The sequence below is a fragment of the Neospora caninum genome, chromosome V (genome assembly GCF_000208865.1).
Source record: "Neospora caninum Liverpool complete genome, chromosome V".
NCBI classification, from domain to species: Eukaryota; Apicomplexa; class Conoidasida; order Eucoccidiorida; family Sarcocystidae; genus Neospora; species Neospora caninum.
In genome coordinates, this window is record NC_018391.1 from 2,350,173 (window position 1) to 2,370,261 (window position 20,089).

The 20,089-nt window shown below is 52.6% G+C and overlaps 1 protein-coding gene across 1 annotated transcript; it reads right to left on the bottom strand.

Moving 5' to 3' along the window:
* Nucleotides 1-3,425: 3,425 nt before the first annotated feature.
* On the bottom strand, nucleotides 3,426-9,888 carry NCLIV_015030 (putative cyclin-dependent kinase-like 5; the record flags this gene model as incomplete). The annotated part of the gene is made up of 10 exons (XM_003881692.1): nucleotides 3,426-3,675; nucleotides 4,170-4,188; nucleotides 5,543-5,676; nucleotides 6,279-6,414; nucleotides 7,030-7,190; nucleotides 7,770-7,879; nucleotides 8,157-8,238; nucleotides 8,710-8,806; nucleotides 9,187-9,232; nucleotides 9,817-9,888. The coding sequence occupies 10 exons, from the start codon at nucleotides 9,886-9,888 to the stop codon at nucleotides 3,426-3,428; spliced, it is 1,107 nt and encodes a 368-aa protein (XP_003881741.1).
* Between the last annotated feature and the right edge of the window lie 10,201 nt (nucleotides 9,889-20,089).

A 20,089-nucleotide genomic window follows, 5' to 3' on the forward strand; every position in this document is an offset into this window, starting at 1 on the left:
CCCGGAACTTCCAGTCCCGACGCGTTACCGGCTAATCCAGGCGGCAGCGCACCGGACGAGCTCGAAACCGGCAGTTGAGAGTGAGGAATCGACGTGGAGTCAGCCACTGGAGATTCGAAGAAAAACGGATCCGCTGGAAGCTGCTGACGTCGTGGAGGTAATGGCAGCACGAGGGCGCTGGAGCAGGCGTTCCCGCATTCACTACTGATGCCCGGATTAGGCCAGAGGGGAATTTGGGCGCCCCGTCCCAGAAGCAAGTCAGAAGGTGACCACGCGTGAGATGACGCCGTCGCGGAAACGTGAGGCCCCGCATTCGATTCTGCACGCAACACCGGGACAACCAGGGGCAAAAAATGGCGACTCCGTTGTCCTGCCATGTTCCGCTGACGGTACAAGGCGACTACGTCCTAAACGAGACAAGAGCATATTGCAGAGCGCATGGCGTTGTCCTGTGCTATTTCCAACACCTGTGCCGTTGCTCGGAGAATGGCAAGCTGAGACAAAGTGGTGTAACCTGAAGGGAGGTTCACCTTGTGCAAGCAAGTGCGTGCCGCACCTGGCTTGGCATGGGCCAGTGCCTGACTTCGTCGGGAACCCCCCACTCTTCGTTCCACCTTTGATCCAAAGCGCAGGGGATTTCCGGGACCCATCTCAAAATGCTCCGCCGACCCTCCGCTTCGGCAGCTGCTTCCGCTAGAACTGAACGGCAGGCGATGGCCGCCTCGGGCCTTTTTCGAGACGGCAGGAGACTGCCCCGTGGTATATCCAGAAGGCGCCTCACTCCGCCTGGACGCATTCCCAAAGAATCTGCCTGGCCTGTCGCCATTTACTACTGTTTTTCCGTCGCTCTGTGTCTTCACGTCCACTGCCCACAGCAGGAGGGGTTCCCGTTGTGGGACTGCTTCACGCCCGTCTGCTGGGCGACCGTAAAACTTGACTGGAGGGGTGCTGCGAGGCAGGCTGTCCCCGGCAGCCGCTGCGACTCCTCCTTGGTTAAATGGGATGCGCCCTGTCCAGGAATTGTCAGATCTCTCTGTCATACTCCCATTCGAGCTGCCGAGGCTCTCGCCGTTTCTCTGACCACGGGTGGGGGAGAGGCAAGGACGACTGTTCTGTCGAACACCGGTTCGTTGGCCAGGCGGTTGATCAGCCCGACCCCCGTGTGTTGCGGGGGTGTGCACTGTCGACGGGTTATTGCTTGCAGCCTCCGCTGGTGGCCCAGTTGCAGTCTCCGAAACAGGAGCTCGCGCTGGCCGATATTTCGAGTCTGCTTCCTCCGTCGCACTCGGTTGCGGATCGGACAGCATCGAGTGTCTTTGGACTTCAAACGCCCCCTGTGTTCCCTGGCACGGCGTCGGAAGCGCAACGGGATGCCCAGAGAGGCAGGAGTCCGGCCGACTGCAAAGCGACGAGGGCGGCCGAGGGCCAGGCGATCCTCCAGACCATCCGGAGCGAACGCTCTCGAGCCGGGACGGGAACGGCTGTTGATCTGTTGCAAGCTTCGGCACCTGCCGAGGCTGCGGACCGTAAAGGCGACGTTCATGCTCTGGCTGAACCGGGTATTGACTTGGACCTGGACTGCGCTGAGATGCAAATGTGGCGCCGCAGAGACTTGTCGGGGTGAGTGACGCAGCAGCCTCTGGTGGCGACGCGGAAGCAGACGGCTGTGCGGCAAGATGCGCGGAAAAGAGAGAGTACACTGAGTGGAGAGGATACCGCTGGTTGGCGCCGGACAGTCCTTTCGAAGGCCCTTTGCAGTGCACCAGCTCATCCTTCCTTGCTGCGAAGGAACTGGACGCCGCGTCAGCATTAACGGGGAGAAGCGTTGCGGGAAGCGAGATGTTCGGGGTGAGTGGCGCCCTGCCGTAAGGAACAAACAGACAAGAATCCCCAAAATCCCTCCTGGTGCTTGCTCTCCGGGGGAGAAAAGTTCCGATGCCACCGAGGTTCACGTAGAATTCGTCCCTCGCAGTTGGACTGAGAGATATTTGCTCCTGTTAAATGCTACCCAAAACAGAATAGGCCTTAATCAATTCACCCGACGCAAACGCACGGTATGGTACGACCCGCTTCATCACGTCTTCAGAAGTAAAACACTCTATCTGGCGGGAGCTTACGTGTAAGCGAGCCTACTTCTCACATGGTCCAAGTTAGAGACCCGCTGCGTCGTCAGCGGAGGTCAAACGCTCAAGGGCGGTGACAGTGTGCGTCTGAAACACCGTCTCGCATGAAGGGAATTCCCGCCCAGAAGTCCGGTTCTTACCCTTCAGCAACTTCATCTTCTTCTGCTGGCGAAAACGATGCCACCGGCCGGTGCGCATCCCGACCGTGCTCGACTCCGGTTCGAGAATAACAAACGTCTCTCTGTGCAGCGCGTTGGGATCTCGCTCCGCTGTACTGTCCGCGGTCGTCATTGGCGGCTGGAACCTCGGCATCAATCGTGGATTGACGCGCACGGGCGGTGTGCCCAGAAGGAGCATCGGCATCTGTTTCTTGTGCCCGTTCCGCTGAAAACGATGACACCGGTAAGCCGGTCTCGTTCGGGCTAGAGTGATGCATCGACTCCAAAGGGCGCCCTGGAAGCACAGGAAAGGTCGGTGACTCTGCGTGAGGACCGGCTCCAAATAGAATCCCCGTTTATGCCAGGAGTGCGTTTCTCTCTGGCCCCGGTTGCCTGGAAGTGTGACATGCATGCTGTCAGTATCAACACGCAGGCGCAGCAAACTGCTGCGGACTCGCCCACACACAACGGTTGCGAGATCAGAGTACATGCTGACTCTCTTCACTCGCGCCGTGAACCCTGTCTTGGAAACATCCGGAGAGCGGAACGTATCTTACGTTCAAGTATGCGTCTCCCAAACTGTCGTTAGGGTGGCCTGGCGACTCCGTTGCATGGGTGGTTCTTTCCGTCCAAGCACTCTAGCAGTTAACAACAGTCACTAGGGCGGCACCGCGCGGTGTACCACCATCCTCACCAGCAACATCGCCTTCTCTCGGTTGATGGAGGTTCATAACGGGATGAAGCGGTTTTTTCCGTGCTGTCTCCTCCTCTTTGCGGCTGTCTCTTCCGGCGAAGTAATTGGCAGTGCAGCTCCGGCCACCTTCCCCCTGTGTCGACAGTCCCATCATTGGAGGAAAAATACAAAGAACGCCGCACATCACGGGGACCAGGTCATTAGAGTGTTGCAGCAGATGTGCGGGATCACTTGGAAAGCTTTTTTCAAAAATTCTTCTGGCAACACGACTGCGCTGCTCGCTTTCGTAAGTGTCTCGGCGCGTGTCGGCGAGGACAAAAAACTCGAGAATTGGGCAGAATAGTCAATCGCAATTTGCCGCGAGGCTCTGTAGACCCGCTCGACTGATGTGTGAGCTTCTGCTGTGCTCGACACCGTGATCCCCTCCATTTTCAGTGCGAGGTCACACGACTAAAAATTGGCGTTCTGGCCACTCAACAACTGGTGACCGCCAAAAGCACAGCGGCTCCTGCCATCCTGGCCAGGCGATGGAGTGCTGATAAAATCCTTAAGGAGAGCACCTTTCGTCTCCTGCGCACACTTATTCAGAGGGACAATTTCTGACGCGAGGAGCGCGTAGTGTTTGATGCTCTGTACAGGCCACAGCTCCTTGCTCCTGCTTACCAATTGCACGAGACTATTGCCCGACAATCCATCGGATCTGCAGGCGCGACAAAACAAAAACACAGAAAAGGAACCACGTAGGACTGCTGCTTGTGTGATGTGGCCCACTGACTGAAGCGGAATTGAGGACGCAGTTTCGGACCATTCCGAGCTCATGTGAGCCTTCTTGAGGGAGTGTATGACTAGTTGGTAAGCAAAGCAGGAAACTGGCGAGCGAGAGTTCTTTGTTCAAGTCCGTACTCGCCTCTCTGCACGTACGCGTCGGTTTTGACAGACGTGATTGCATTCGGTTCGAACACCCCCACAGGCCGAGACTTCAACAGTCTAGTTCGGGTGAATCAGGCCTGTGCCTGTTGCAGTTGCTGTATGGTGTTTTCTCGCAGTTATATATAGCAGCCAGGAATGGAAGGCTCTGACGGTGACTTCTCGGTTCGGTCCGCCGCATCTGCCCAAACCTTGATGACTGTCTTGATTGCAGACTACTCTTGCAGTATAGGAAGTCGATTTGTGCTGGGCAAGACATGCAGGTACCTCTCCATCGTGGTTTGAACTGAAACCAGTACAACAGTTATAGTGGCAACGCGGGACCATCATGTGTCGGCTGATCCACGTGGCTGCCGCCGCGCGACTCACTTGCAACTTGAAGCTTGATCAGGTGTCTCTAGGCGGTCCACGCAGGGTACACCCGGAACACCTTCTCTTGGAACAAGAGGGCCAGCAACCTTCCTTAACAATTCATTTGATCGTGACGGAGGTTCCTGCAGCTGGTGCCCTGTAACGCTCCAAATCTCCCCTTGCTCACTTTGCTGCCGTGTTTTGGATTGTTCCGCCAATTCGGAAGGCAGGCGTTGGAGAGGATGGCACGCGCCTTGGTGCCTCGTGGCTTGGTCCCACTGGTGTCCCTGCTGTGGCTGCATCTGTTCACACAGAACTCGACGGTTGTCACCAGTGCTTTGTTCTCCCTGTGATTTGCTGCTCGGCACCGTTGCAACCGTTTCCCCTTTCAGTTTCGCTGGCGCTTGGGTGGTTTCCAGATCTTCCGGCACCTGCTGGCTCTGTGCAGCTTTAGTGCAGGCATCCTCTGCACTTGAAGGTTCATATTGGTTGGTCCAACATGCTTTCTGATTCTGCTCGACTGCTAGCAGGTGAGGCGATTGACGTGTCGCCATCTCGAAAGGTCGCCCCTCTCGAGAACCATCCTTCTGTCTTTCCTGGGGCTGTGCTTGTCGGCGCGACGGTTCTGTTTGTTGTGAGTCATCGCTGCTCGGTGCCGGTTTCGTGTGTCCCTGTACGCAAACGGCAAAGGTTCTAAGTACAAGTCCAGCCAAATCTGGCCCGCACCGAGAGTGTCGACAGCTTTGCCGTTCGTGTCTGGGACGACACACTTTCGTTCAAACACACAGACTCACGCGGGCACGAGGAACCCGATCGAGTTCACCATGTGGGCCCCGCACCGCCAGGTGTACTGCAAGATGCTGTCGACAGCATTGGCGTGTTGCGCATTCGCGTGCGGTAATGAACCAAAGTACATCATTTGGAGGAGAGAGCGAGGCTACGCATTGTTTTCGCCAGGCAGATGCTGCGGGGTACCCACCTGAGGAAACGGATTCGCATTTGATCGATCCGTTTCACAGGATGAGAACGCAAATGTCGGCTGAACACCCTCATTGGTGCTCGGCCACAGCTCCTTTTGCAGTGGACTACGCGTTTCTGCAGCTGCCTTCACTGCGACACCTAAGGAGACACCCAGGCAAACCCATTGGGAATCGTCTCCAGCTCCACCTGGGAACAGTGACAAGCTAGGGATCAAGGGAGTCGAGCCGAGCATTCATTGCTCATTCGTTACTGTGCAGTCGCACAGTCTATTTGCCGAACATACGAGGCGCTGGAGCGCTGATACTCACTGGGTTCAGCTGACTCTAGTTCCTTGAAATAAGGATGCTGCAAGGCCATTTTGGCGGTGAGCCTCGCATTTGGGTCCATGCAGAGAAGCTTGGACAGGAAGTCGATTGCAGTTTTGTCAAATTTGTTGCGGTACCTGTCGCAGGACAGAAACACACTCCGGCACATGTGCAATCCCACCGCTGGAGGGATTATGGGTCAGCTGATGAACTTCAGAGACACCTCCGAGTAGCCTGCAGCTGCTAAAGGCGTCGTGCACAGCCTTGCCACGATTCAGAGGTCCCCCCGCGACTAAGTTCTCACCGAAGGAGTAGTGTTTCCCGCGGAGGAAGCTCGGGGAAGGCGAGGCCCGAAAACCTGGAGAAACGGAAAGACCGGAACCGAGGATGGCCCAGGGGCTTCCAAGACAAGAGCACTAGCACAAGAAGTCCTACCCTATAAACGAAGCAATTGCGGGTCTCTATCGTTCACGCCTCTGAGCAGATGAAAGAATACCAAATCAGCTTCATGAGCGGCATGGCGCTGGTGGTCTCTGCCGTTTCTCTTCAGAGAAGCAGTGCGGCAAAAATAGGGGGAACATCCTTAGAGTGAGTTGAGAGGGATGTAACCGGCGGCAGCATATCTTCGGTTTGTGTTACTGCGTTGGTTGCACACCCCCGCAGTAGTCTTGTCCTCTAGTTCAAAATCGACAACAAGGCTCTGCTAGCCTCGTATACGGCCCGGAGGCGTACAACGCACCGCGAATTTTGCCTGAACATCTCCATGTGCTGAGGCAGAAGAGGACCTAGAATCAGCTGAATCTTGTACAGTTGATCGACTTCGTTGTCGCCAGGAAACAGCGGTCGCCCGTCAATGAGTTCACCCATAATACAACCTGGCAGTTAAGACGCATCGAAGCAACACTTCCTCTTACATGGCCGGCGGAGGGGACGAGTCGACAGGTTCCCCATGTCACCAACCCGTCCCTTGTGGCCGCTTCTGTCTGTGGAGCATTGAATCTCTGTGGGGGTTTAGAGTCTAAAGCAACGGAAAATGTTTTCCCGTGACCACGCGTCCGATTAGCAATGGATGTGTGGCTATCGTGTATTCAAATGTATCGAGCGTCGCATCAGCACACACATCGTTGCTTGTACAAACGCAGCAGTTAGGCCTATGACAACACCAACCATTTTTGCTGGTGGCACTTTCTTTGCTGCTCAGTTCCTATGTTAGGCCATCCTGAGAGCCTGTTGGCTCAATGCGCCGTTCTCTTGTTGCGGCGACACACATGTGGCGCCCCTTGTGCCGCCCTCCTCAATAGCCCCCTGCCCGTGAACGCGTCGCTCCCGGCCCCAGCAGGCCTATCGAGATCTTCTCCCAGAACTTCCATCGCTGCATCGAGTTTTCCTGACCGGGATGCGCATGTGAACACTACATGTTCTATCGCTCTCTATTCATCCGTGCCACCAGACCTCATCGCGCGGTCACCTGATGAATACGGCTCACTCACCAACTGCCCACATGTCTACAGGCAGGCCGTATTCGGGGTCGCCGAGCAGCAGCTCCGGAGAGCGGTACCACCTGGTAGCCACGTAGTCGGTGAGAGGAACCGTTGCTTCGTGTAGTTGACGTGCAAATCCAAAGTCGCAAAGCTTCAGCTTGCGCGTTTTCCTACGGAAGACAATCGACGGTTACCGCCACCTCAATGTACCTGTCAGCGACGATTGAACAGTTTGTCGCCAGCTCCTACAGTGGGCTCAGTAGCGGCGGGTCTTATCACACATCCCCAGACAAAACGAAGCAGGCAATCGTAGTCGGTTGGCGATGCGCGCCGTGAGGACATGGAAAGGAGTCGCGGCTGACAACAGCACTTCCGTCGTCACCTCGAAGCTAGTTTGTATCACATTCTTCTGCTACCTCAGGCAACAACAAACACTCTTGTTTAACTACTCTGCCTCCAGGTGAACTGCCCAGAGGTTCCCGTCGCGTAGTAGGGGGAGGAAGCAGTTGGGTGTATCGTAGATGTACGGATGAATAATCGGCTGCTAAACATCTCGAGGACGCACTCTCTTGCTCTGAAAACTCCTGACCCGTCCTTCCAAAATTGGCATACAGACATAAAGGCCGGTTTTTATCTTGTAGCGCCTGTAGCGTGCCTTCCAACAGACATGTGTAGCGAGGCGGGCCGTTAGCGATGGCGTCGCATCTGCGCTCCCTTTGCCTGACCTCCCCATTGCTTTTCCAACTCACGGATTCACAAGCAGGTTTTCGGGTTTGACATCTCTGTGCACAATGCCATTTCGATGGCAGTAGTTGAGCGCCTTTACCAGCTGCCAGATACACAGTCGGACGGTCTCCTGCTGTAGTCAACAGTGCAACCGACACACACCTCTGTGTGAGATAACACACCCATGTCGTGCGCAAAACCAATGTAGTACAGCCGTCTCAATTCCACAAAATCAAATGAAGTGCAAGCGCTAGGAGCCAATTCCCATGCATGACCTGCAAGTGCTCCCTCAGCTGCGATGTCACCAACCCAGCCCCGAAAATGGGTACGAGCTATTCGACCTCTTGATGCATATATCGTTGCCGCGATCTCAAACAACACCTCCTACGGGTTATTCGGTCATGGCTTACATCCAGCCCAGCGGGAGACGCCTCGAGAAGTTCCAAAAGGTTTTTATGTATATATTCGAACACCAAGTGCAGCTTGCCTTTCCTGGAAATTTGGCATCGTGAAAAACAGGAAGCATTACCTTGTGGATGCGCGGCTGATGCCTTCGGAAGGCGCTCAGTGTGCTATCGATCCGCACATTCGGTGCACTTAACAAATTACGTAGCCTCTTTCTTCCTGAAAGGGTTTCACGCTTTCCTCCTCTAAATCGTGATAGTTTTGCAGCTACGCAGGCACACAAGAATGCGCTTGTCATGGTGGAGCGTTTCTGTGCAAACCTTCTCCTCGTGTGCTGCGACTACCAGTACAAATAGAGGGTATTAAGATTGTGCAGTCAAAAGCATCATATGCGGCCTTGAGTTAACTGCTCCAGTCGGTGAGGTCTCAAAGCTTATCATGACGCCTCCCACTTCGATACATAAAGATGCGGCTCACCCTAGAATAGCGGAATGGTGACGCGAGAGTCTTCTCGTGTTCCGAGTGCGAATTGCGCAAGGCTTCAACTTTCCTTCTTACCATCGGAAGGCTTCTTTCAGTGAAACAATATTCTCGTGCCTCAAGTGTCTCAAGGCGTTGATCTCGCGTGAAATAGTCTTCTTCACATTCGTGCTTTCTGAGCATCCCGCATGATCAGTGCCACATTAGCACGGTTGAGAATCCCGTACACGAACTTCCTATTTTCTGTGGTGCACGAAATAGAGCAGGGAGTGCCCTCGACAACCACGTGTAATTGAAATGACGTTTTTTCTGTTCAGAGACACTGTGGCTGTTTTCGCTTGTCCGTCCACCATTCTACATAGCGTCTTCGTGTTTGCTGTATTGTTCACCGTTATTCCAGTTTCAATACAAGAGGAATGTGAAGCCGGTCACAGCACCACGGGGCAAACCTGGGGCTTCTGGCCCACGTCCGTCCCCTTTGAACACCAATGCTCGGATGTGCAGCTCCTAGTGGAAACAACACGTTTTCGTTCCGCATCTCTCAAGTCGTTTTACCTTCATTGCCCTTGAATGTTTTGATAGCGACGAGATCGCCTGAGTCCTATAACATGATTCAAGAGAAAACGAGCAACAGTCGCTTGTTATCTTTGACGATGAAATGTGCAAGAAGCGCCTGAGATCATTCCACATTTTTTTGCCGCCCCTCACGGCTCTGTGCGGCAAATGTGTGCGAGTTATTAAATCTCGTAGAGCATTTGTTGCACACTTCAGTCGCGTGCAGTTGCCTGGTGCACGCTTCTGCGTTCGGACGGAGAGGGCAACGCGATGATGTGAAAACATAGGAAGACACTGCAGAAAGGGGGATATACGCCGGGGAGAGTACCGGCGAGGTATCGGCTGAAACAACGCGTCACCACTCCACGAATGAAGGCGGCTTGGCTTCTGAGCTATCAACACCAAGTACCAGCCGACGGTCGAGTCTTCTGGCGCATTGTAAGGGACTGAGGAGTTCGCTTGTCTCGTGCACCTCAGAGCCTGGGACTTCCTTCCATGGCTTCACATCTATGCTTATTCCTCGCAGCCGGGCTCTGCTCTCCGTAGCCAAGATCTGTCTCATTCTTTGCACCCATCAATATCAACTACGAGTGCAATTCCTGGATGGTACACCGTATTCAAGTTTCTCACCTTCCTTCTGCATTTGAGGACAACGCCGTAGGCCCCCTCGCCAACCAGATCGAGCTTCTCATACTTATTCATTTTGCCAGTAAAGAAACTGTATCAAAGGAAACGGCTCAACCACACGTTAGGCATCAAAGGGGCCCTTGGTAGAATACATTCGCCGCCTGCGGCCAAGGCGAGTGCCCCACATCGGCGTATTTTGTGACGGCAATCGGGAAAGCCGAAGTTGGAGTCATCGTAGATTCTGTGGTCAAAGCGACCACAAAATTTTAATTGTGCTGTCGCTTTCGGGATGACGGAGTTGCATGCAAAAACAAAATCGGCTTTGCAAACATTTTTTCGCCCTTGGTAGGAGCAGGCGTTGTCCAAGGTCAAACAAGCGTTCCGTCTGTTGATTCGCTTCTGCCTTCTGGTAGATTTACCAGTGTCAGAACTTGGCACGAGTCGGCAGGAATGAGAGACCTCCAATCATGTTTTGACACATTGTTGTGTGCGCGATACCGCACACCTCACCACTGGAATACCAAGATTATGATAGAACGGTTTATCTCATTGATGCCGCAATGCTACTTGGTTAGGGGCTGGATTCGCTGCATGCAGGTCAATGCAACCCATCAGTTTTTGCCAACCAATCAATGAGGGGCCGCGGAGCCTGCAAATCAGCTAGTGATGCCGTCGAGAGGCGCCTAGAGTACCCTTACGTAAGGCTACCGCCCATGGCGTACGCATGGCGACAGTCGGAGTTCCCTTGATAAAACCATCTCCGTTCCCCTTGCACGCCGTCGCCGCCCACTCCAAAATGTGTAGTCTGGCCGTAGGCCAGAAAACAACGTTCTTCCGTGGACTGGTTGGAGCTCGTGAAATCTAAAACCAAACCGACCGTGCATTGGGGCCTCAGTGAGATCGGGCTGGATATTAAACGCATGCGTTGTAGACCCAAGATTTCGTTGGGTTGCCTGGCGCCGCAGCTATAGTGACTAGAGGTTTTATGTATTTGGGATTATTTTTTTCGGTTTCCTGTTTCGACGGAAACGCAGCGCTCTTTTCTCCACCAGCATCAGCCCTCCTTCAGTGCATGGCAAAAACAGACGACAGGACTGAGTCAATAGTGTGATCGACGGTTTCGTGGGGCAGCCAAGTAAAGCCTGGCCGCAGGAAACACACAGGAACATGATTCAGCCATTCCCCTCGCTTACGCTTACTGAACATGCATTCTTGGCTCCCGTTTATTTTATCATCTCTCTCCTGGAGCGTTTGTAGTAGTTTAAATTAAATGGGCTCCCTAAAAGTTCACGTGTGGTTGCGGTTCTCCTGCCGGTACGCTTCCAGACCAACTGCAGGTTGCTTCTCCCTCGGCTGACACAGCCCTTTAGACGAATGCGCTCTTTGAACAGCCTTTCTCATGGCAACTACCCCTTCCGCTCTACTGTCCCCTCGTGACTGTGAGGAGCTCCTTCTCAGAGTCTGCTGCACGTTGGCTGAAGTAGAGGAGCAGGTAGTTCTCTCTTCTGTCACTGAATGGAAAGAAAGTGGACTGACCAGAGATGTTCTAGAGACCCAATAATGTGCACCCTAAAGCGTCGGCCGCGTTGACGTGAGTAGCTGCTCTACAAGGAGGGAAAAAGAGAAAGATCCTTCTTGGGTGTCACGCTTTTTGCAGAGCTCCGAACAGTGGGATGAAAGCAGGGACAAGTGTTCGTTGCTGCACACGACACAACGAGAGTGCTGCTACTGATTTTGGTGTTTGTGCCGCGGTGGGCATTCCAGGAAAGTTGAGCAAGCGTGAACCTGTAGACAAAGCCGAAGGGAATGACGAAAACGGAACGTTCGCTTGAATCTGGTGTGACAAATGTCTCTCCCAGATCGAGGCAATCAGGAGGACCCTGAGTGAAAACAATCTTTTTGACGCTGAGAATTTATTTAGGGTCCTCGATTGTTCTGGAGATGGCGAGCTGACTGGTGGGTGCCGGATTGTGCCACCGAAGTGGTTCTGTGTTAGGCGCGCAAATATGTAACAACGCATATATATATATATGTAGAGTACACACGATCGAGACAATACGTGATAACACGTTTATTGCCGTACTCCCGTATCATGGCCACGGAACCCCATCACCGCCTTCAGGGCCACGGATCAAGCCAACAAATCCACAAGCAGAAGAAAAACTGCGACGCAAGCTACAGCCACCGAGATTAGACACTCTATTTCCCTGATTTGCACACAGGCGGTGACTTCGCTGAATTTCTCAACGAGCAGAATTTCCATCTGAGTGCGCACGAAGCACGCCAGCTGGTGTCCCGTATCACCGGCTTAGTTGAGGAAGAAGTCGTTCGCTTTCCTGCGTAAGTCTCCTAGCGAATAAATCTCAAGCGGCGGAGTAGCTTCGGGAACTACCCACATGTTTTGCCTATGGAGGAACATGCACATAAGAAGCAGCCCATTCCCGACTCCATATCTGTCATGTCTTCCACATCTTGGTAACACATCGGTGGAATTTTAACTGTTCATCCAACAATGCACAAAGACATACAGTGGCAAACTGATGATCGTCTTTTTGCCTAAGGCATCAAGACATATGTTAGCATTAGCCAATGTTCCGCGGGCGAACGGGAGCGTGCACCGGGTTTTCTAACTGTGGCCTTGATCGACACACGACATCACTGTCCGCGTAAGCGCCTGCTTCATACTGTTTAATGGCGTAACAACCCCTGCCCTTTTTCGTGCAGTGGACAGGGCATACTGATGTCTACTTGTGCTCGCCCTCTAATAGTCGTTTGCTGAGGGATGTGCGGGACCCATTTAACATCAGAATCATCCACACTGCTCGATGCCTCCCAACATGTGTTGGCGACTGAAAAAAAGGTTTTGCAGGTGGATATTTCCACGTAGCTGCGGGACCCTGGCAAGACGCAAGACGCGTGTGGCTGTAGACGAAGGATGGAACGAAATAGAGAAAGCTGTTGCTCTCATAGCCATCAAAGAAGTGGAGGCTATGGCATACTTGAGGGCAAGAATGACTGCACTTGTCGCCACGCCTTGGCCCGACTTGACTGCACTTTTCACCCTGCTTGTGGATAGCACGGGTTACATAACAAACAGTAAGGCATCACCATCGTACTCTCCCAACGACACTGGGACAAAACAACCACATTTCTCAAGGCGTTCGCAGAGTCCTCAGCGGCACAGCTCCTTTCTGATCTGCTAGCTACAATCATCGCCACCAAAATGCGGTTCCCTCTTGCTATTTACACCCGTTTCCTTCGACGACCAGAAGCTGCTGAACGGTTCATTTATAAAAAAAGTGCGGGGTGATAGGCCGACCATGCTTGGCAATGGGAGCCTTGTAGAGCCAGTCTCGACAACTTTGTCGCCTTGCATACCAATGAGCTTTTCAGCTTTTCACCGGCACAAACGCCCTGGTGACGGGTGTAACTTGTCTTCGTAAGGAGCTTTGATGGATTCCTCCTACCTCTGTCCTACGTGGTAGCTGTGGGTATCGTTGAATCAGCCATAACGCTCAAAGTCTCCAAGAAGCTGTTGAGCGGTAAAATGCGTAAACTGTTCCTGCATAGGCCGCAAGATGGCATGCCCACTGACTCACCTAGTCCATGCGCCTTCCGCTCGCACTGTTCAGTCATTTATCAGGCACTCATGTGTATTATCAGGCAGTCTGGAACTGGCTTTCAAACGCCGTGGACTTAACATCGATGAACGGAAACGAGAGCTTCTGTTTTATCGGTTAGACAGGTGAGCGCCGCTGACCACCGAGAGCCAGCACCACGAGGGACACGAAAGCCCGATGCCACCGTAGAATATCCGTCTTGTGCTGTGAACCTGTGATTTGTGCAGAGACGGAGACGGGCTCGCGACGTACGAGGATTTCCGCGGCATGTTTTTTCTCCCACATCTCTGCGGCTTTTTGGATGTCAACACTGGTCTGGCACACAGCCCCAGCAAGCCCATCGGCCAGCTCGTGTCTTCCTTACCACCACAGTGCGGCGGCAAGACATCGAAGTGAGCCACCTCACCTTCCGCTGCTGTGAGGAATTGGGTCACAAACGAGGAGCAAAATATATGGAGTGATTGGGTGTAGAACCTTACCTTGGCAACTGTCCAACTGCAAGCCCAGTCCTCTCACGACGGTTCAGATGAGAAAGTGTTTAGAGCAAAAAGTAAAGCATAAAAGTGTTTTCTCAGGTGGAACACTGCCTCTCGAGTGACAATATGGAAGAACGGAATGGACACAAGTTGTTCCACGACTCCCCTGCGCCTCGACGGCTGAAGTCTTGGAACTAAGCAGATGAGCGAAATACGCGTTAAGGATCCGTCAGCTCTGTGTAGTATCCGCGTGTGGTAGGAGAGAGTGGCGTACCAGAAAAACAGCATTTTCCACACAACGTCCGTGCATTTCGTGTGATCGCACTACCACTTAATTGTCTTCCAAACCCACAGTAGGAGGGCGTATTTTTGAGTATGCGGGAGCGTTTCAGAAATGAAAGGGAAATCACCACAGCACTTTGAAGACGTGTCATCTTGTTTCACCGTTCACATCACCAAGTTTATGAGGGCGTGGAGCGGTCCCTCCTTTGCACCTAGTGTCGTTCAAGCAGCCTCCAGAGATCTTCCATGTGCATGCTTCTGTCGCCAACTAAGAAACATGAAGACGGGCACGCACCACACCTGTATGCCGGCAGCCTCGTCCGAAACTGGGTGCTGGGCCAGGTGCGAAGGAACCCACAGCACCGCACAGGAGAAGTATGTGCACGGAAAGGTTGATCGAAGCAGTATGCGTCGGCGTCGACTTAAACGACAGGTACGCTTGCATAGGGTGAAGTCGAAGATATCAATCTCTAACGGTACAATGTTGCGAAGCTAGTCAACATCAAAGAACCCGAGGTCGCCTATTTGGCCAGCACATGAGGCTGCAAAGTTCTCATTGAGCCTCAGGTGGCCAACGAGATTACCCACCGGAACTTCCACAATTAAGCTGTGCTCCCTTCTCTAGTGTTAACCGCTGTCAGTCGAGATATTGGAGCGTCGCTGCTGCCAGAGCAACGAAGGATATCTCATTCAACCTCAGGACATGCAAGTCAGCAGCAGGGTGCCAGAACGCATTTGGCCCATAGTATGTGTTGATCGTCGCCCTGTAACTCGATGGCGTCGCGAGAGTGGGGCTCGCACACAGCAGTTGCTTGGTTCTTCATCCTGAACATTTTGCATTTGAGGTGCTGCCAAAAAGGTTGGATCAACCGAGGCACCGGTTGGAGCCAGGACTGCCAAAGAACACAGTTGACCGGTCATGTATGCTGTCCCAGTGCGGCACTACCTCGACTACAGCCGTTATTAAACTGTATGTCGTACCACCTCGGCCACGTATCTGTGTGCCTCGGCAGCGTAGCGCCTTGACTGCCTGTGTTTCCCAAGAGAGGGTCTCCAGCCAGCACGAGACCAAGGTGCCCCGATGCAGGAGTGCTGGTCCTACCCTGCACGTAAGCCCAAAAACCGCATGGAGAGAGGCGCGATACCAGGCTGGAGCGGGCGAAACAGCAGTGACATCTACAAAGAGTACTATGGATCCAGCACGAGAGAGCCGAGGCCACGAACTCTACCCACGACTTGTAACAGAGCCGTGCGTGACGCAAACCGCCACATGTCCGCGCTCTGTTAGCGCTTTGATCGCCCGGATTCGACGCCACGAGGAATTAAGGAGGTTGCTGGAAAATTGTAAAAACATGCTGGCGAGAAGGTAACCGAGATGCATCAAGCGTACACGCTACCCTCGAGAACACAGGACAAAGCCAGACATCATGCACCTCCTTAGGTGCTTTGCCTGTCATGGATCCAACACAGAAGCAACAGGTTGTCTGGTGGTAGGAACGCATCTTTCACAATTTTGACTGAAAGATATGGTTCCATTCCTTGTTTCCTCACAGACAAGATTTCAATCTTCTCGAGTTTTGGCGTCTGTTTGATCCGACCCGCCGCGGCTTCACGACGGACCTAGAAATTAGTGAAGCCATGAGACGCATTGGCTTTTCTCCTGAAGCAGCTGAGGTTAACGCTTTCGTCAGGCGGCATTCATTATTGAAAAACGGACAGTGAGCATTCAAAGCTCTTCAGCGTATGTTCTCTGAACGTCATTTTAAACGGCTGTAGTCGAGGGGTAACGGAAGGTTACGACGCAAGCACAGGAGCCCATTGCCGCACCTCCCCGTGTGCCATGACACTTGGGTTTTGCAAATTAAAGTGGCTCGGTGCTGGGGACACTCTTCTTTCTTATTTAACTTCTGGCAACTCTTTATCGTCGTCAAATAGGACGGTTCCCTGGCGTTCGTTGGCATTCTCTGTGGGGGTAGTGACTTCCGGTGTTGGCCGACAGGCAGTGCTGCGGTTGTCACAGTCGGCTAGAAGTCGCATGCCACATTCATGCTAGGACGTTGGGGGAAGAAGCGGAGTTTCTCAATTCAATGGTCGCCAGAGAGCCTTCATAGTTTCTCAGCCACCAACAACTGTGCACGTCTTCCAGTCCTCACAAAAGTGGCCTTTTCCCGACAACAATTTGTCCCTAAAACCTCAGGCTTCGGTACAGCGATTTTACTAGTGCCTTCATGCCCGAAGACAGACACAATGCAGAAAGTTTGTTGAATCGTCAGTCGACATATCGTGGAGGTTTCCCCGCTCCTCATCTCTTCTTTTCCAAGGAAACTCGGTCGTTGGTAACCAAAACGCTACGAGCGGCTGTCCAGGTCAGTTTCACGCAAAGATCTGGTGACTTGCGCTTTTGCCACACCGGCCATCAGATCCATCATTGAAAGGCCCATGGCCTGCGTTTACACACTCGCATATTTCTGGTAGAATATCTGGAGGGTGTGTAGAAGGTAGTGAATCTTTCTTATTCATGCGGAGAGTGTTAGGCACTCGCATTTCCGCTACCGAACCGTCTCATCGCAAGCAATGGTTGGGTTTCCTTTCTGTTTGTAGTAACGACTCTAGCAACTTCAGGTACTCCTGTGGGTATGCGGAGTAATTAAAGCTCGCTCCACAGGAGCTGATTCTCTCAATCGTATCGTTTGCGGATTGAGCAGGTTGAACTAGACGCCCAGCGGCTTCACTGCGACTATGCCAACAGTAGCCCCTTCGCCTTGATGCAGCTCATGGACATGTAAGCGCCAGCGTGCCAAGGACCACGCCATAGCCACTAACACCTCTTCTGGCGGAGGTGCAGGACACCGTGGTAGGCGCCACAGGAAATCATGCATGGTCGGTACAGTCTCCGGTGGTATCTCCCGACGAAATGGTTCAAGCCTGCAGCCAACAAGAGCAATTGGCGTCAGCTTAGATAGGTAGCAGGATCACCCGTCTCTGTCATCCACAGAATTCATTGTGAACACGTTTCTGTAAGAAATCTGCAGGTGTGTCACCACCCACTAGTGGTCACTGCATTAGTAGGAAAAAGATGGTAAGGCTCAGATTTGAAATCCATTTTTCGATTAACAGTTATCTCCCCTAGAGGCCGCAAACATGTCCTTAACAAAACGCTCGTGAAGAAAACCCATGATCGTGCCGTTGCGCTTCGTTCGCGTCTCCGTTATCGCTCAACCCGTACGCTGCACGACTCTCAGCAGACGTGTCATTTTGCTCTGTTTCCCGTCGCAGCGACAGGAGCGGGTGGCTGTCTATTCACGAGTGCCGAAATGCACTGCGCGCATGTGGCGCCACGCCGAGGGAAGCCGAGAAATTCCTTCGAATGGTCTGTAACTCGAAGTCTTGCTGCCAGCGGATAAACTACTTAACCATTTTCGGGACGCGAGATTCTGCATTTCCAGCAGCGACCGCCGAGGGAATGACATCTCCCATGACGTATATGCTTTGATATATGTTGATGAAGGACGAGCCTGCCAACACCTCCCAGTTCCGTATATGGACAGCCAGATCGTTGTTGTGTATTCAGACTTGTGTGTGACGTTCAGCGCTACCAAACGCCTTGGTAACTTCGACACAAAGATTTCACTAATGGCCCGCTCCAACAGAGCACGATTTTCCCTCCAGAGTCCCCCTTCGAATAGTTTTAGGTCGTCGATCGTGTGCTGCCTCAACCCTTAAACGCATTGACCATTCTGTTGCCACAAAGGAAGCACATTTCGCTTAAATGCAGCAACGAACTTGGTCCTGATTTGCTTCCTTTAATAACCATGTCAATTATGCCTTGTCCGGATGAAAATGCATGCCTCTTGTTACACCGTAACTCTTGGAAGAGGGGACAACTTAAAGCTCTTGCATGAGCACTGGAGAACAAATAGCTGCCGTGTTGTGTCTGTTCTCATACGCCCACCCACGTGCTGTAGCTGGATGCCACCCGATGGAATACGGGTACTACCTTCGAGGGGATTACACACTTTTGTGAGTGCATATAACTATCTGAACCGCTTCTACGTTCAGATTCTGATGCTACCTTTTGAACAGTGGACATTCTCATAAGGTTTTGAAGCGGCAAAAGAGGTCCGCATACGAAGCTTCACAATGTTCCGGAGTGGTCAACGTGTTCACGGGTAATGTAACTGATTGGGGGACACGAAGAAATAAAGGATATGCCCGTGACAGATTTCATTCTTCCACTTTAAAAAAAACATTCTGCAGAGCAACTGAAAACGAATATGAAGGGGAAAGAAACACTTTTTCTACCTAGTGAATTTCGCACACAGTACTTTTTTCGACACTGTGGGTACTGGTGTCACTGCTGTACCATGCGCGCCCCGGGGGGGCATAGGTTAGTCGTTATTTGAATGCGCGTTGAGTCCGACTGCTACAGTCTCGCGACATGAGTGACTTCTGCGCCACAATTACGGATTCGCCACCAGTTTGCACCTTTGGCGTCGCCATGATGCATCCCTCGTAATGATAAGCCGCCGACTCACCGTAAACAATATCAATGAGGTTGTGGCTTTCTGCCCATCGCTGTCTTGTGAATTTTCGGTGAGGGCCTCGCCGCCAGGTTTGGCTCTAATGCAGACTAAAGCATCCGTATGGAAGCGCCTTTTTCCAATCCCCATGTTCTTCGAATATTTGTTGTAGAAATATACTGGAGGAACCCTGTTGTTGGCAAGAGGAACACAGGAGCTGTGTCGAAGTGAGTTGGTTGTCATTCGACGCGACTTAGTACCACTGGCCGACGGTGTCGTGTCACGAAGGAGTGCACGGACAGCGTAAGGGAGATCTCACAGAACGATGCGTTGGTTCACCACGGCAATGAGATCTGAAGGTCTTGATAGAAACTTCTCTAAGACAGCAAATGCAGACTCGAACCAAAGCGTTTTCGGTCTTAGCAACTTGAGCGCCCCCAGAGACACGAGCACTCAACCGACTTTGTCCCGGCCGTGGCTGTATATGAGGCCGGTACAAAGCTTGCGTGAGATGTTGCAGCAAGCGAGGAAGCCTCTTTTCGATGGAAGCCTCTTTTCGATCATCCGTCAGCTCACCTGTCGATGCTTAGGCTCATCCTGTCATTTTTCAGTGAATTTCTGCGGATTCTTTGTTTTTTCGGCTGTGTCTAAAGTTCGGCTTCCGAAAAAGCTCAGCCCAGCCATTCGGTCAACTGCTCCCTCACCGTGGTTGGGCAAGCGTAGCAGTCAGCTACGAGGTTTGTGACCACACAACCGTGGAGCTCCCTCCACACGACGATGCTTGCCCTGTGGATTGCGGTACCTCTTTTTTGTTCTCTGATGTCTCAGCGTCTCATCGTCTTTTTCCCTTTTGCCGCCTCTCGGGATGACACGTCGCTAATCTCCTAGAGAAAACGCCGGCCCCACATTGGTTAGTTCCAGTTCTCACATTTCCGGGAAAAAAGTAGAGCTTGTGATCAACAGAAGTATTCCCTAATCCCATTCTTAGTAAAGCTCAGTTCAGTCTTCCAGCAGAGTCCGCATTTTCCCAACTAGAGATGCCGCCCGCGTTTTCTGTCGGTACCTGCAGACATGTAGGCCCCGTGCTCGGGCGTTTTGTCGCATGTCGTGGCAAGCAAACTGCCTTTTGTGGACAATCCAGTGACCGTCCATAAGATAATAACGAAGTAGAGGGGGTGTCCCCTCTCATTTTGCTGTGAAACTCTCTTTCATTGGCCGAAAGCAGTTGGAGGGGCCTCTTTAAATCTGGATGGTGTCGACTTTTCTTCCTGCGCCGCGGTCACACGCAGAACTTCTCGAGATAGCTGTATTGCCAGTGTGATCCGACCACCGTCCTTTTTTCCATGCTGCACCTACCGAGCAAACGGGGTCAGACTTG